The sequence below is a fragment of the Chlamydotis macqueenii genome, chromosome 5 (assembly GCF_036417535.1).
Source record: "Chlamydotis macqueenii isolate bChlMac1 chromosome 5, bChlMac1.mat, whole genome shotgun sequence".
Lineage (NCBI taxonomy): Eukaryota > Metazoa > Chordata > Aves > Otidiformes > Otididae > Chlamydotis > Chlamydotis macqueenii.
The window spans coordinates 35,773,807-35,787,910 of NC_141560.1; the positions used below are offsets into that span (position 1 = coordinate 35,773,807).

The 14,104-nt window shown below is 43.4% G+C and overlaps 2 protein-coding genes across 2 annotated transcripts in view; one reads left to right on the forward strand and one right to left on the reverse strand.

Moving 5' to 3' along the window:
* The window catches only part of AVEN (apoptosis and caspase activation inhibitor), a 107,575-nt gene extending 100,874 nt beyond the window's left edge, over positions 1-6,701 (reverse strand). The window contains exon 1 of the mRNA XM_086750199.1: positions 6,346-6,701. Coding sequence (XP_086606325.1) covers positions 6,346-6,600 — 255 coding nt within the window. The 5' untranslated portion in view covers positions 6,601-6,701. The remainder of the gene's footprint in view (positions 1-6,345) is intronic.
* A 5,575-nt stretch (positions 6,702-12,276) lies between these two features.
* CHRM5 (cholinergic receptor muscarinic 5) lies at positions 12,277-13,860 on the forward strand. The gene has a single exon (XM_010128261.1). The coding sequence runs from the start codon at positions 12,277-12,279 to the stop codon at positions 13,858-13,860; it is 1,584 nt and encodes a 527-aa protein (XP_010126563.1).
* The last annotated feature ends 244 nt before the right edge of the window (positions 13,861-14,104 follow it).

Genomic DNA, 14,104 nt, shown 5'->3' on the forward strand with positions numbered 1-14,104 from the left:
TGCACCAAAAAAACCCACATCCTTGACAGTAACTCAAACTAAGTACAAAGAGCCATGCCAAAAATACTGAAGGAACTAACTTTTTTTCATTAGCACAATTCATTTTGGAATTTTACCTCTACAAATAAATTTTACTCTGAGACAATAATCTTTTAACACCCTTGCTAACAACGAGGGTGAAGTGGAACGAAAAGAAATAAGGAGTATGGCATTATTTGAGCTTCTATTGCTTCCATGGGCAAGCCACCTACTGTTACAAATTAAGGAACATAACAAGCCAGTGAAGTCAGCAAAGCAGCATAACCTGAGTAATATAGCCTGAAACAGAATATAGAAAGGGGGGAAAAAAAAAAAAGGCAACCAACACCCAAACACAAACACACTTAGTTTGTCAAGCAATCAGAAAAAGCTCGAGGCCTCACAACATGCCAGTGACAGTAGCCTAGGAAGAGCTGTGGACTAGAATCATCACTTTGTTCTCTACAAGACAGGGATCCTGGCTGTTCCAGGGTTAAAAACAGAGTCTGTACAGTCTGTAACTTCATGGTTATCCTCTGGGAAAAGTGAAGCAGGAATAGAAACAGTACCTTGAGGCAAGGTTCTCACATACAGCAGCAGATTTACAGGTTTTACCAGCAGGATGTACTATTAAGTCTACCGGCAGAGGAGTTAAAGCCTTATTAAAAATTAAAAAAAAAAAAATAAAAAAGAAAGAAAAGAAAAATCACATACACATAAAAATACAGAGGAATCACACACATGAAAGAGAAGCGTGGGAAACAGACCCCCTCTATGCCTTACGACAGAACACTGAATCACACAGGCTTTAAATACTTTGATTATGAAAACCTGTAAGAAATATTCCCCTGTAGTTGTCATAAGGCTGTAAGTCACCACAGAATCAATAATCAGATTTTTTTTCTTCCTTTAAAATACAGTGAAACCTTCTGATAGCTACAAAAGGTTGTGCAGCATCGTTAGACTGTCTGAAAACCTATAACAGGGCTCCTGAAACTACCCAGTCACTTTCGTGAGGAAAACAGAAGCAGTACTTGCATGGAATATTTTTTTAATCAAATTTCATCACTTCTACAAATTTGTTTATTCTTAAGCATAAATACCTACTATCTCTCACTTGATGTACCCACGCAAAACCCTGTATCGTGTTCTCTGGAACCAACTACCCATGCCAGTAGCACAACAAGCTTTTTAGCTCAGAATTACCAAATGTTCCCTTCCTAGAAACAACTTTCCTTCAGAGTTGTGTTTGGAAAAAATACCCAGTAGCAAATCCTAACAACTCACACGTATGTGTGATGGTCATACGTTCAGAAAACGTCTCCCTGAGACGAGAAAAGGGCTCCCAGCCCGTGCGGTGCACGCACCCTGGCTCCCCGTCCCGCACAGCAGCCCGCGGGCTGCCTGCCCCACCTGCTGGCCGCTGCCCGCCGGCTTCCAGCGCCAAAGCGCAGTTTCAGACGGGCGATTCCTAAATCCGTATTTGAGTTCTTCCCTGTATTCTAAAATGTTTAGTTAGATATGACGGGAAGTTCTTGGGAGAGCTTCTCCAATATTCCAGCCGTTACCATTTCACATTTCCTCTGAATAAAATCTACTCTACTTTACGGATAATTAAATCAAAGTAAGGTAATTATTGAAAGTTGTGTTTCATACAATTAACAAAATATGGAGCTGATAAAGTTATTTTCAGGACAACCTGTTTGAAAGTTAACAAATTACCACCCCCAGCGGCTTGAGGAGTAAAAAGAGGAATAAAAGCATTTAAGTAGATGAGGACAGAAATGCACAGCCATTCAAACTACAAAAAAAAAAATCCAAGCTCTTTCCAAGGAAGTTGGAAAAAAAGAGGAAAAAAAAAAAAAGGGAAAAAAAAACAGACATGAAGCTGTTATTCAGCAATGATGCTGCATGTTCACCTGCAAAATAGGATGCTTTCAGTACAAGTGTCTCAAGTCACATCAGGAGGGAAGTCAGTAACATTCGATGAAGGAATAACAATAAGTAACGCTAAACCATTCCACACTAAACAATCCGGGATTATTATGAAACACTGCAGTCTCCAGGGCAGGTTTCTCTATTGTCTAGAAACCGAAAAGAATAAATTAACTGCGGCTGGATAAAAAGTGTTTACCTTTTTCCATTGCAAAGAGCCTTGAAAAAAATAAAAGAAAAAAAAAATAGGGCTGTGACAAGAGGTTACACAGCAGCTCTCCTGGGTAGGCTCAGTAACCATAGTCTTAAAATCTCTGGCAATGTTTTCTGTACTGATCTCCACATACTTCCTACACAATGCATTACACAATCTATCTACCCTTTCAGTTACAATTTTTATTCTCAATGTGCAAAATAAACCTCCCTCTTCTTATTAATGTTTTTCTTCTTGTCCTGCCTAAAATGGATCTGTTTGCAGCAACCTTTCTACATGCTGCTATCCAGGCTTAGAGAGCCTCTAGACCTCTTAGAGAGAGAGGTCCTTCAACTAGAACTAGAGCCAGTGTGACTGCATTGCTAATTGGTACTTTCTCATCTATTAAGCTGCCGGCTCCCTTCTATAAAATCGCAGCTTAACTGGTCACACACCTCTGCAGATTTTCCCTATGTACGTGTTGTATTTGACCTTGAATTACACCTTACTGCAGCCTGTTTCTCCCATTAGTTGAGACTGTGTTCTGTGCTCCACCTTCCTGTCTACCCTCCAGTTTAGCACTATCACAAATTTTAATACTGCATATGTTACTCCTTCCTGAGAATTATTAATAGAAACCCTGAACACGAGCCCATACAGAATGAAGCTCTGCAGAATCCCATTTAACAAATATCAGTTTGACACTGAACCAACCCTAAAGAAGTTTCCAACCACTTGTTCACACACTTTTCAAGAGGTTTAATCTAAATCAATACACTCAAAATAAAGTCATTCACACTTCATTCACAATCAGTTGGTGTCTCTTCAAATCTCATCTCAGTAGAGAAATTCCTGAGAAGGGAAGCTCTTAGCATCTCATTAGTAATTAAGTACAGCCACAAATTTATGTACATTAATGTAAATAAGTTTTTTCCTAGTTGTTTTTGAGAACAATAATATAAAATGTCAAAAGATTTATTGTGTTCAAGATCTGGAAACGTATTCTTCTCCTATCTGCACAAGCTCTGTTACGAGTAGCACAGCTGATCACCCACGACTGAAAACAAAGAGTTACAGTACACTTACAGTAGTGTAAAACATGTAAAGTGGGGTCCAGCCTTCACTGGTCCACAAAAAACTGAGAACCGAATGTGCCACCACTACACTTTCTTCTCCCTGTTGTACAGGTCAGAAATAACATCCTCCTGTAGCTTCAAACACAAGCTTACTAACCATTAAAATATCAAAAAACCCCAAATTTGAAGATGAATAATACTTTTAAATGAATGTAATTGACTAAGAAATATTGCTGCCAAAACATTATGTAATTTAATGACGATTTCTACATCACTGTAAAAAGTGTTCAGTATTTCCAAGAGCTATTAATGAAGTTTGGTTTTGTTAACACTCTTATTACACTTTACTGAATCCATTCACCTATAGTTTTACTTGCATTTTACTGGTCACCCATAGCAGGCTCAAGAAATCCAAATCCAATTATTTTAATGCAATTTGGTGTCAATTCTGTCATAAAGCTTTTCATAATTGAAGACACAATAAAGAAGAAACTTATCAGGCAACAACTAAACTTCTAGCAATAAAGAATTACTTACATATCAAGCTTACCAGCAACAGTTTTATAACCAAATGGGGTATAATCAAACAAGATCTTAACATTAGCATAGCTTTAAACCTATAGAAGAACCTAGACTTGAAATTATTTTCAGGAAATAATATCAGGTCATCTAAACCCTGATTATACTATGCTAGAATGATCCCAATTTAGTAGGAAAATTCCTCTAAAATGCCAAGTTGTTATCATGCAGTGTGGAAATGAAGAGTGTAATCCCCCACAATTTTTACCCTAGAAAGCAAAAGGGCTAAAATTACCCTCGGAAATTATGTATATTACAAAACTACAGTGTTATTAGCCTCCCTTCTCCAGGGAATTTCAAGGCCCATTTGAGTTTTTCAGAGACTCTAGCTCCTCAGCACACAGTAAGGAAAGTGATGTGATAAGACCACTCACATCCCCCATACCTGGCTCTCCGGGTTTGCAACTTACACATCACCACTCGAGAAGATCTGACCTCTGTTGCTGAAAGACAGTGAGGTCTCCTCTCACACAAACCGCTTATGCTGGGCCAAGCACCCTCTCACTGAGCTGGTGCACTTGTGTAAAACAAGTCACTTTGCTGAACAGAGAGAACATTAAGGAATTGGGAATAAAAGAGGGTAATTTTCTGCCAGGTAAGAGCTGAATCTGTTCAGAAAACATTGGCCTAGCACACATCGAAGACAGTACAAGGGAGTTTGTCTTACCACGCAGATGGAAGAAGGGGAAGAAGGTGATCCTCCATGTTTCAGAAGTGGTAAATTATGAGATTGGATCAGAGGTAACACTAGATATCTGCAGCTGCAGGCTTGCACAGCTATTGACACTATGGCTGGATTGCTGGAACCCAGTCTTGTCCAAGCTGCTAAACACAAGATTTGTGGCAGGTGTGCTAAGAGACCATACAGTGCTTAATATCAAAAGCCTCTAGTGCAAGAAGAGCCTTATGCTTAAACACTCTTTAGTAGAGCTCTAGGAAAGTCTTAGCTATTGTTTCACTTTTAATGACCCAACCCACATTAGCCTTGGCCAAAAATAAACAAGTCACTGTGCTAGACTATGATGAAGAGCATATCAAAGTCAATAACACTGATCAGGAAAAACATACTGTAAGCTGTCCCAAACAAACATTTTTAACTGCTTCCTGAAATACTTCAAACAACAATCCAGATTAAAACATATACATATAAAATTATTCCCTTCCTAAGCACACCTTTTAAATTATGAAGTGGGTCCTGCTGGGTCAACAGTACCAGAGAGAACACAAAGATAAATGTGTTTCAACTTAGTAAGAAATGGTTGAATGCCTTGAAAAATATCAGTCCAGGATAGAAGTTTCCTCAGCTAATAGAGGCGCTAAATTTACCCTCCCTATGCCTCTATGGCTTATAAGAGAGCACTATTGTTTCACGTACAGAATCCAAACATGTCTGCACGCATCAGTACAAACTCAGCAATTTATACTGCTTACAAGTGAAATAACTGACCACCACTCCAGGCAACAGCACCAATCCAGCTGCATCTTTTATCTCTGAAAACAGAAGTGCTAAAATCTATCTACATACAAGAGGGATGAATATTTTACATTTTTTAAATCCACTAGCAAACATGGGAGTTCTAATATAGATAAAACACTGGCTGGGTCCAACTGAAGCCATGGCATCATAAAAGTCTAAGTGAATCTAATCATCACGATGCTGAAAATGGGGTAGCAGCTGGTCCATCCACATTAGGACTCCCAGTGCTGCCAACACAAATCAGTATTAGGTCGTCATCGTAATCTTTTTGCCAATCCAGGGACCATTGTGATTCCTACGTTGCAACAAAGCTAACGGAAGCAAGACAATCTGAATGTAATACTGTCAAGGCATTTATAAATGAAACTGTTTTTAAAGACACAGTGTTCATCTCATACCATGATGAGTTGTAGAAAGCATTTTAACATCTCTACAGGAAATAGAAGGTGTACTTGTGGTACACGTAAGCATGCCTGTGCTACTTTTAATCTGCTAAAACACTTTCTAATTGGTCAAACACAACCAGGAACTCGCATGAATGACAAACATGTCTCCCAGTGAATCACAGACACCAGTTCTGTAAGATGAGCTATGTTACCATGTCTTCATTGTTAGTACCACAGGCTGAACAAGACACACGCTCATTTCAACCTCTAATCAACTATGGCAAAAATATTCAGCGATTCTTCATCTCTACTTGCAAAGAGATGTATTTGTCAAAAAAAAAAAAAATATTTTGGCCAGAAAATCCCAGTGTTTCCACTAGAGCTCGTAGGTGCTGGCTGCTGCTGTTTCAGGGCAGGAGGAGAGGGGCCGGGTGCGGGTGCTGAGCTGACCGGGGAAGCAACGGCGGCGGCCGCAGCGCCCTCCACTCCCGCCCCGCGCCCCTTCCCCACCACCTCAAACTCCCGGCAGAAGCCGCAGGCGGCTGCTTCCAGCCTGGCCCCACCTCGGGAAGGGGAGGAGCAGGGGAGGAGAGGGAAGGGCTGTGCCCCCACCCCGAGTCCCGCCGCACTCAGCCCCGCCTCCCCCCGCGCCCGCGGAAGGCGGGTTCTCCTCCCGCTTACCCGACTGTGGTGGTGGGTGGCAAGGGGCGGCGGCGCTGCCCCGCGACCCCGAGGCTCTCGTCTGCCCCGGCCTCCGCCTCCTCTGTGCCCGTGAGCGCCGCCTCTTCCCCGGCTCCCGCCTCCTCCGCGGCCGTGGCCGTCCCCGCCGCGTCCTTCAGTCGCTGTCTCGGCCGCCGTCTCCGCGCCGCCGGGCCGCCGCCGGCCGTGCCGGCCGCCTTCCCTGCGGGGCCGACTGCCGCCCCGCTCGGGCTGCATGGCCGGGCTGCTCTTTTCCCCCACGCCGCCTGCGGCCGGGCCGGCCTGTGCCGCGCAGCCGGTCCCCGCCTACTCTCGGAAAGAGGCCGCCCGCGGAGAGCGAGAGAGGAAAATGGCGGCGCCGGGCGGCGCCCGCATTCTCAGCAGCTCCCCCTGCCCGCCGCACTGGCGGGTGGCGCACGGCCGGGCCACGGGCACGGCTGCGGGGCACAGCTGCGGACCCAGCCGTCCGGCGAGGGGCTACCGGCGGTCTGCACCGCACCTCCTGGGGCGAGCCCCTGGCAGGCGGCGCTGTTTGCCCCTGTGCCCTCTGCAAATCAACCAGCAAGGAGTGAGAACCGAATACCTTTCCACGTGTATTTCAAACAAACAAAAATGCATTTAATGCTTAGAAATCGGCACTTTTAGCTAAAGCCATGTGAATCATAGAATCATTGAGGTTGGAAAAGACCTTTACAATTGAGTCCACCCTTAACCTAGCACTGCCAAGTCCATCACTAAACCTTGTCCTTAAACACCACATCTACACGTCTTCTAAATACCTGCAGGGATAGTGACTCAGCCGCTTCCCTGGGCAGCCTGCTCCAGTACTTGACAGGCCTTTTGGTGAAGAAATGTTTTCTAACATCCAATCTAAACCCCCCTCTGGCGCAACTTGAGGCCATTTCCTGTTGCTATATCACTTGTTACTTGGGAGACGACACCAACACCCACCTCGCTACATCCTCCTTTCGGGCAGCTGTAGAGAGTGATAAGGTCTCCCCTCAGCTTCCTTTTCTCCAGACTAAACAACCCTAGTTCCCTCAGCTGCTCCTCACAGGACTTGTTCTCTAGGCCCTTCACCAGCTTTGTTGCTCTTCTTTGGATTCACTCCAGCACCTCAACGTCTTTCTTGTACTGAGGGGTCCAAAACTGTTTGAGGTGCAGCCTCACCAGTGCCGAGTACAGGGGGATGATCGCTTCCTTACTCCTGCTGGCTGCGATGGAAGCCAGGATGCTGTTGGCCTTCTTGGCCACCTGGGCACAGTGCTGGCTCATGTTCAGCCGGCTGCCTACCAACACTCCCAGGTCCTTTTCCACCACGCAGCTTTCCAGCCACTCTTCCCCAAGCCTGTAGCGTTGCATGGGGTTCTTGTCACCCAAGTGCAGGACCCAAAGTTAGCTTTCTCTAGCAAACGAGGGAAAAAGAAACCAGGTCCCGTCTGACAGGGTGTTGCACACAAGCCTGTGCTATGTGAAGCGCATGATGTGACTCTGCAGCCTCTTGAGGAGCATCTTCCTCTGAGGACAGAGCAGGGACATGGGAACAGCTTTGTGCCATAGGCTGGTTTGTCCTGCTCTGCTTGAACTAGGCGGCCACCCGTGCTGTCCTCAGGAAAGTTCACCAGTGCCCTAACAGCAGGCTTGCCCGATTGCTCTTGAGCATGCAGGCTGTCCTTTGACAACATCATTAAAACATCATTCTGGATTTGAAGGCTTTTTAAACCCAGTAGTCATTTCAGCAAAATATGACCAAAACTCCTATACTGTGAAATCATGGACTCTAGTGTCTCTGCACTACTGCCTCTGGTAAGGGCTGCTTAGCTCTGGGCCATAGCCTGCAGCAAATCAGTAAATTAGCTTAGCATGACTCCAGTGCAACACAAGCAAATAAATCAAGTAACAGGCGTCAGCACTGGCAAGCACGTTGAAAAGACATCTAAACGATTCCTTGTGCAGCCAGCACAGGTCTGGCAGATCGAGTGCTGAGCTAGAGCTAATAAAACCTGGCGAACCCAAGCTGTGCCTGCATCTGTGGTGCAATTAATCTGTGACACGAACAATCTGCCTGCAGATAACTGTAAGCTGACTGTATGTACAAATTTAACAACTCACATTAATTAATACTTACAGCCAGATTGAAAAAAAATCACTAATATTTGGCAACAAATAGCAAATATCATTACAACTCACAAGCATGAAGTTCATGCATCAATAATTATGAGACAGATAGCAAAGTCATGATACTGTACATGTGCATTTTGGTTTTGTAATTTCATTTTGATCTCCCTATTATTATCATCTCTTATGATAGACAATTGACATAAATTATGTTACCATAGCACACAGAAGTCCCGCTCACAGTCACTATTGCCTTGAGTGATACATGAATATAGAACACAAGTAACTCTGCAAAGTGTTAACACAGACCTGTGAGACAAAAGACGATGAAGGGATGACAAGAACGGTCAACATGCCAAGTAGAGATCTTTGCATACTAGCAGCTTAGCTACTGTCAGTTTTTATAGGCATCACAGTAAACAGCTCATTAGGGAGGGAAGGCTTTGCATGATGATAATGAGAGTGCTTTTTATTTAGAAATTAATTATAGTTTCTATACCATATTACCAATGTTCTTCCTGCCCATGTCAGTTCAAACAAAGAACAATTGCGTCAGGACAACAACAATTTCTACTTCTCCTCTTGCTCTGAAGTCTACAATCCACATGGGTAGCTTCAGCAGTCTTTCCTCCTAAATCCTAATGTTAGGGAGGGTAAGTGACTTAAGAAGGGGACACACTTGCTATCTATGGCAAAAGACAAAGCATTACAGGCTGCAGTGTCTAGGCAATTTCTAGTCTCCCCTCTTTTGAGAAAACTATCATCTTCCAGAAAAAAAAAAAAAAAAAAAAGGCAGAAAGCTCAAACAATCTCCTGTAATCATTGTAAGCAGCTGTTCATCCCCAGGTGTTAGGCAAATGTAAAAGTTAGTACAGGTCTATCCATGTGCCTGACATTGCTGGCTGGTGCCTTTTTAAGACCATCTCTAGCCTTTGCTGAAATCTTGCAACTTGCAAAAAAGTCGTGAGCCCTGGCAGTATTACAGGTACGTTAGCTGTCAAGGCCCAGAGTGCAGCCTCCTGCCAGGAGCACCACTGGCTATGTTAGAGTTGAGCTGGGTGAGCCCAAGGTCAGCTCCTCTGCTGATAAGACCGGTTGTGAAAAAAGCTAGAAGCGACAGCCTCCCTTTCCTTTCCCTTGGGCGCTGCTTTTAAGCTGAGGCTATACAGCTGGCCCTCGGCTGTGCAACATGGCAGCTGGGCAGCACCTACATGTGCACCTGGTCTCCTGCCTCCTTGATCCTGCCTCTGACCCTGACTCTTACCCGCTGGCTGGGCTTCCTGACTTGGTCTCGGACCTGCCTCATCACTATGCAATAGCTGTGAGATACCAGACTATGTCTGACCCTGATCACTGTCTCTGGCCGTGCTGCTCCACATTCTGCTTCTTCTTGGTGAGGTCTCTGCTCCCATCTACCTTGGTATCATGCTCCACCCGTGGCTCACCTTCCCTCGCTGAGCAGCCGGCGCTCGCTGCCCCCTGACATTGCCACACTAAACCCATTACTGCACTGCCACGCTTAAAACTTTAATCACAGGGAGCTGTTGAGGTGCAGAACTGTGCCCACTGTCCACAGAAAAAGAAGCATAAGCCACACAAGGTAGCAGAGACAGGCAGATTCATCTCTCACAGCTCAGCTACCTGTCACAGCCATGCTGCTCCGCACACCTTTGTTTCACATTAGATTAATTCCTGCACTTTAAGGTTATGTAAAGATTTGTGAAACCAGCACATGCAGCCATCAGGACAGCTCTGACCGCGGGGAGGTTTCTCTGTAGAATGCAGAGCCAGCATGAAATTTCTTTCCTTGCTTGGGGCTCGTTAGGACTGCTGTGGCACTTTAGCTGTTCTTGGCTGCTAGCCTGGCTCTGGGGGTTGTAGAGAGCCGAGCGTACAGATGGTCAACATGCATAGATTATAATTATTACTAGGCTGCTGCTGAGTTAGGTTCAATGTAAGTGGTGTATAAACAGAATACAGATGCACAAACATCTAAATATAAGACAGGAGATGACAGACACACACAGATGGAGGAGAACCATTTTAGGCAGTATGATAGACTGGTCTCAGTACACCAGGAAACTTACCATTATCAAATTTCATCACAAGAAGAGATAATCATTAGGGAGGGTTTGAAGAAGAAAGGTGATACACTTCTGTGGATATTTAGGAGACCTGGGATAAAAGTGAAGGCAACAAATGAAGTCAAGTAAGAGGACGATGAAAGAAAGTAAGATGTTTTTCTGAAAATTTAACAAGTGGCTGTATAATATTGATGTGTTCAGCTGATGAGAGACAGTACCCAACAACTTGGTACAAAAGATAGATGATGGCATATGGGAAAGGGATAAGCTGTGCAAGCTTGCAGTTAATAAAAGACATTTTCCAAGACCAAAGGAAATAATGTTCTAAAAGTTATGATGAAAGATGAGAAAACAGAGAAGCAATGTGGATGGATAGAGAGGACCATATAATAAAGATCTGATGCAGAGAGAATCCTGAAGACATAGAGTTGGTCTTTAATAGGTGATTTATTTGATAATTTTAGCTGAACCTGTGTTCGCTTTGAGAAAAGGGATCATATTACTGTTTTTATACTGGCTAGATGCCCAATAAACAAACTTGTTAACAATTTATCTTTCATTTATGACTTAAAAGACTAACTACTATTTGGCTTTTCCAAGATTGCACAGTCTAGCAAGATTAAGCATTGAACAAGTGATTAGCATCACCTGATGTGACGGAATGACTCAAAAACCAGCAAATATTTGTGAAAGAACCAAATTGTCTTAATTCAGACATACATTCACTGGGGCAAGAAAACAGCAGTGAAGAATGTAGGAAGGGATGCACATCAGAGGCATGTATGCATTAATAGAGTGACAGTGGTGCCATTTTCACCTTTTGCTGCTTAGGCAATTATTACATTGGTTTTGTTGCACTGTTTGTCACTATGGGCATCCATTGCTGCTTCCTCTTGAGTTTACTCCTTTCTATGCTCAACCCTGCCATTCACTCAGCCAGACTACCCAAACTGCACTTACACACCTCACCTAATCAGTCGGCTCTGTTCCAAGATCTCCCAATAGAAAAGAGTCTTTCCTGCCTAACTTATTTTTCCAAAAATCATCTTCTTGGCCTTGCCTGCTTCCTTAACTCAAAGATTCCCCTTCAGCTGCCCCAAGCACTTCTAACTCTTAATTGTTTCCCGCTGCCACCATGCCAGCATGGTTCCTAACTCCTCATGCATCCTCAGTTTCCTCTTACTCCCTTTCTGTTGTTGATGACTTCTCCAAATTTTCCAAAGGTAATTTCTGAACTCTTGACATGTTTTCTGCATAGTAGTGCAGGAAACACAGTGACTCACTGTCTTATTGCACTACAACACTTGAAATATCTATCTTCAAGAGTATGTAGAGTATCTCCTAAGATACTCAAAAGATAAGAGCTGGCATGACTGACTGTCTTAAGAGACAATAGTTGTTTTGATTGCATTTAGAAATGTCATAAAATGCCAGAGTACATTGTCCTAGAACGTATACTTGTGTGTTTTAGTTACATTTACAATAGTAGAAACAATGATCAAAATGCAAAAAGAGAGTACAAATAATTTGATGGATTGTTTTACAAGTGTTTTATGGTAACTCTAATGAAAGTCTGTGCTATTTAATGAGCTGCTTTCTTTTTCTGTTTTTTCCTTTGATCTTTACAGCTGTCTCCAAAATAATATTTTTGAGTATGGAAAGCAATATGCAACAGTGCTAAGATCCTGATGACAATACACCAAGAACAAGAATGGAAGTAAATTTATTCAGCAATTCTACTCTTGCAAACAGTTCATCCATCAACCACAAGCAGTTAGAAGGGCATAGCCTCTGGGAAGTCATTACTATTGCCACTGTAACTGCAGTTGTAAGCTTAATAACCATAGTGGGAAATATTCTTGTAATGATATCCTTCAAGGTTAACAGTCAGCTCAAAACTGTCAACAATTATTACTTGCTCAGCCTTGCCTGTGCAGATCTCATCATTGGAATATTTTCTATGAACCTTTATACGTCCTATATACTCATAGGCCATTGGTCTCTTGGAAGCCTTGCCTGTGACCTGTGGCTAGCACTGGACTATGTAGCTAGCAACGCCTCAGTAATGAACCTCCTAGTGATCAGTTTTGATAGATATTTTTCCATCACAAGGCCTTTAACTTACAGGGCCAAACGCACGCCCAAAAGAGCTGGCATCATGATCGGTCTGGCTTGGCTAATTTCCTTCGTGTTGTGGGCACCAGTAATCTTGTGCTGGCAGTATTTTGTGGGTGAACGAACAGTACCACCGGAAGAGTGCCAGATACAGTTTTTATATGAGCCCATTATCACCTTTGGTACTGCAATTGCTGCTTTTTACATTCCAGTGTCCGTGATGACCATTCTGTATTGCCGCATCTATAAAGAGACGGAGAAACGTACCAAGGACCTTGCTGAACTGCAGGGTTCAGAGTCGGTGGCAGAGTTTGAGATGATAAAGCCTCAGAAAGCTCTCCTGAAGTCTTGCTTCAGTTGCAAGCAACAAAACTTAGCCAAAAGAGAGAGGTGTCAGGCTTCCTGGTCTTCATCTAGTCGAAGTACATCAGCTACTGTGAAAGCCTCTCAGGCAGGGAGTGCTTGTAACGACTGGGCTAAGGCTGACCAGTTAACCACCTGTAGCAGCTATGCATCTTCAGAAGAGGAGGATAAACTTGCCACTGATTCAGTTTTCCAAGTAACTTACAAAAGTCCATCTAAAGGTAAGGCAGAAGAGTTTAATGAGAGTACAGATGTTGTTGTCAAAGACCAACCTGAAGAAAATGATTTTGAGAACCAGAAATACTTTTTGTCACCTGCCAAAGGTGTACAAACAAGTAAAAAATGTGTGGCCTATAAATTCCGGTTAGTGGTTAAGGCTGATGGCACCCAGGAAGCCAACAATGGTTGCCGTAAAGTGAAAATAACTCCTTGTTCTGCTGCTCTGTCAAAGGATCCTTCCATCAAAAGCATGGATCCAAATATAAATAACCAAATCACCAAAAGGAAACGGATGGTTCTTATAAAGGAACGCAAAGCAGCACAGACTTTAAGTGCCATTCTTTTGGCTTTTATCCTCACATGGACTCCCTACAATATCATGGTTTTGATCTCCACGTTCTGCTCTGACTGCATTCCCCTGACACTGTGGCACCTTGGATATTGGCTATGCTATGTGAACAGCACTATTAACCCCATTTGTTATGCTCTCTGTAACAAAACTTTCAGGAAGACATTTAAGATGCTGCTTTTCTGCCAGTGGAGAAAGAAAAAAGTGGAAGAGAAACTATACTGGCAGGGCAATACCAGACTGCCATAATTGCTCTTATATAAGGGGTAAGGGGGAACACAGATACTGACATAGCCTAGTAAGTTGACTGTAATTGTGTCTTTTCAGAGCTGTTGCTTTATATGTCTAGGGGTTAAAAAAATCCTGCAGAAAAGTAAAATTTTGCATGAAAGTAGTGTGCGTGGGATAAAGAAGTCAGTGGCTGCTGTGAGCAACACAGGGTGGTTTGATTATGCAGTAGATCTGCATTAAAGTTATTATATTTGAGGTCTTC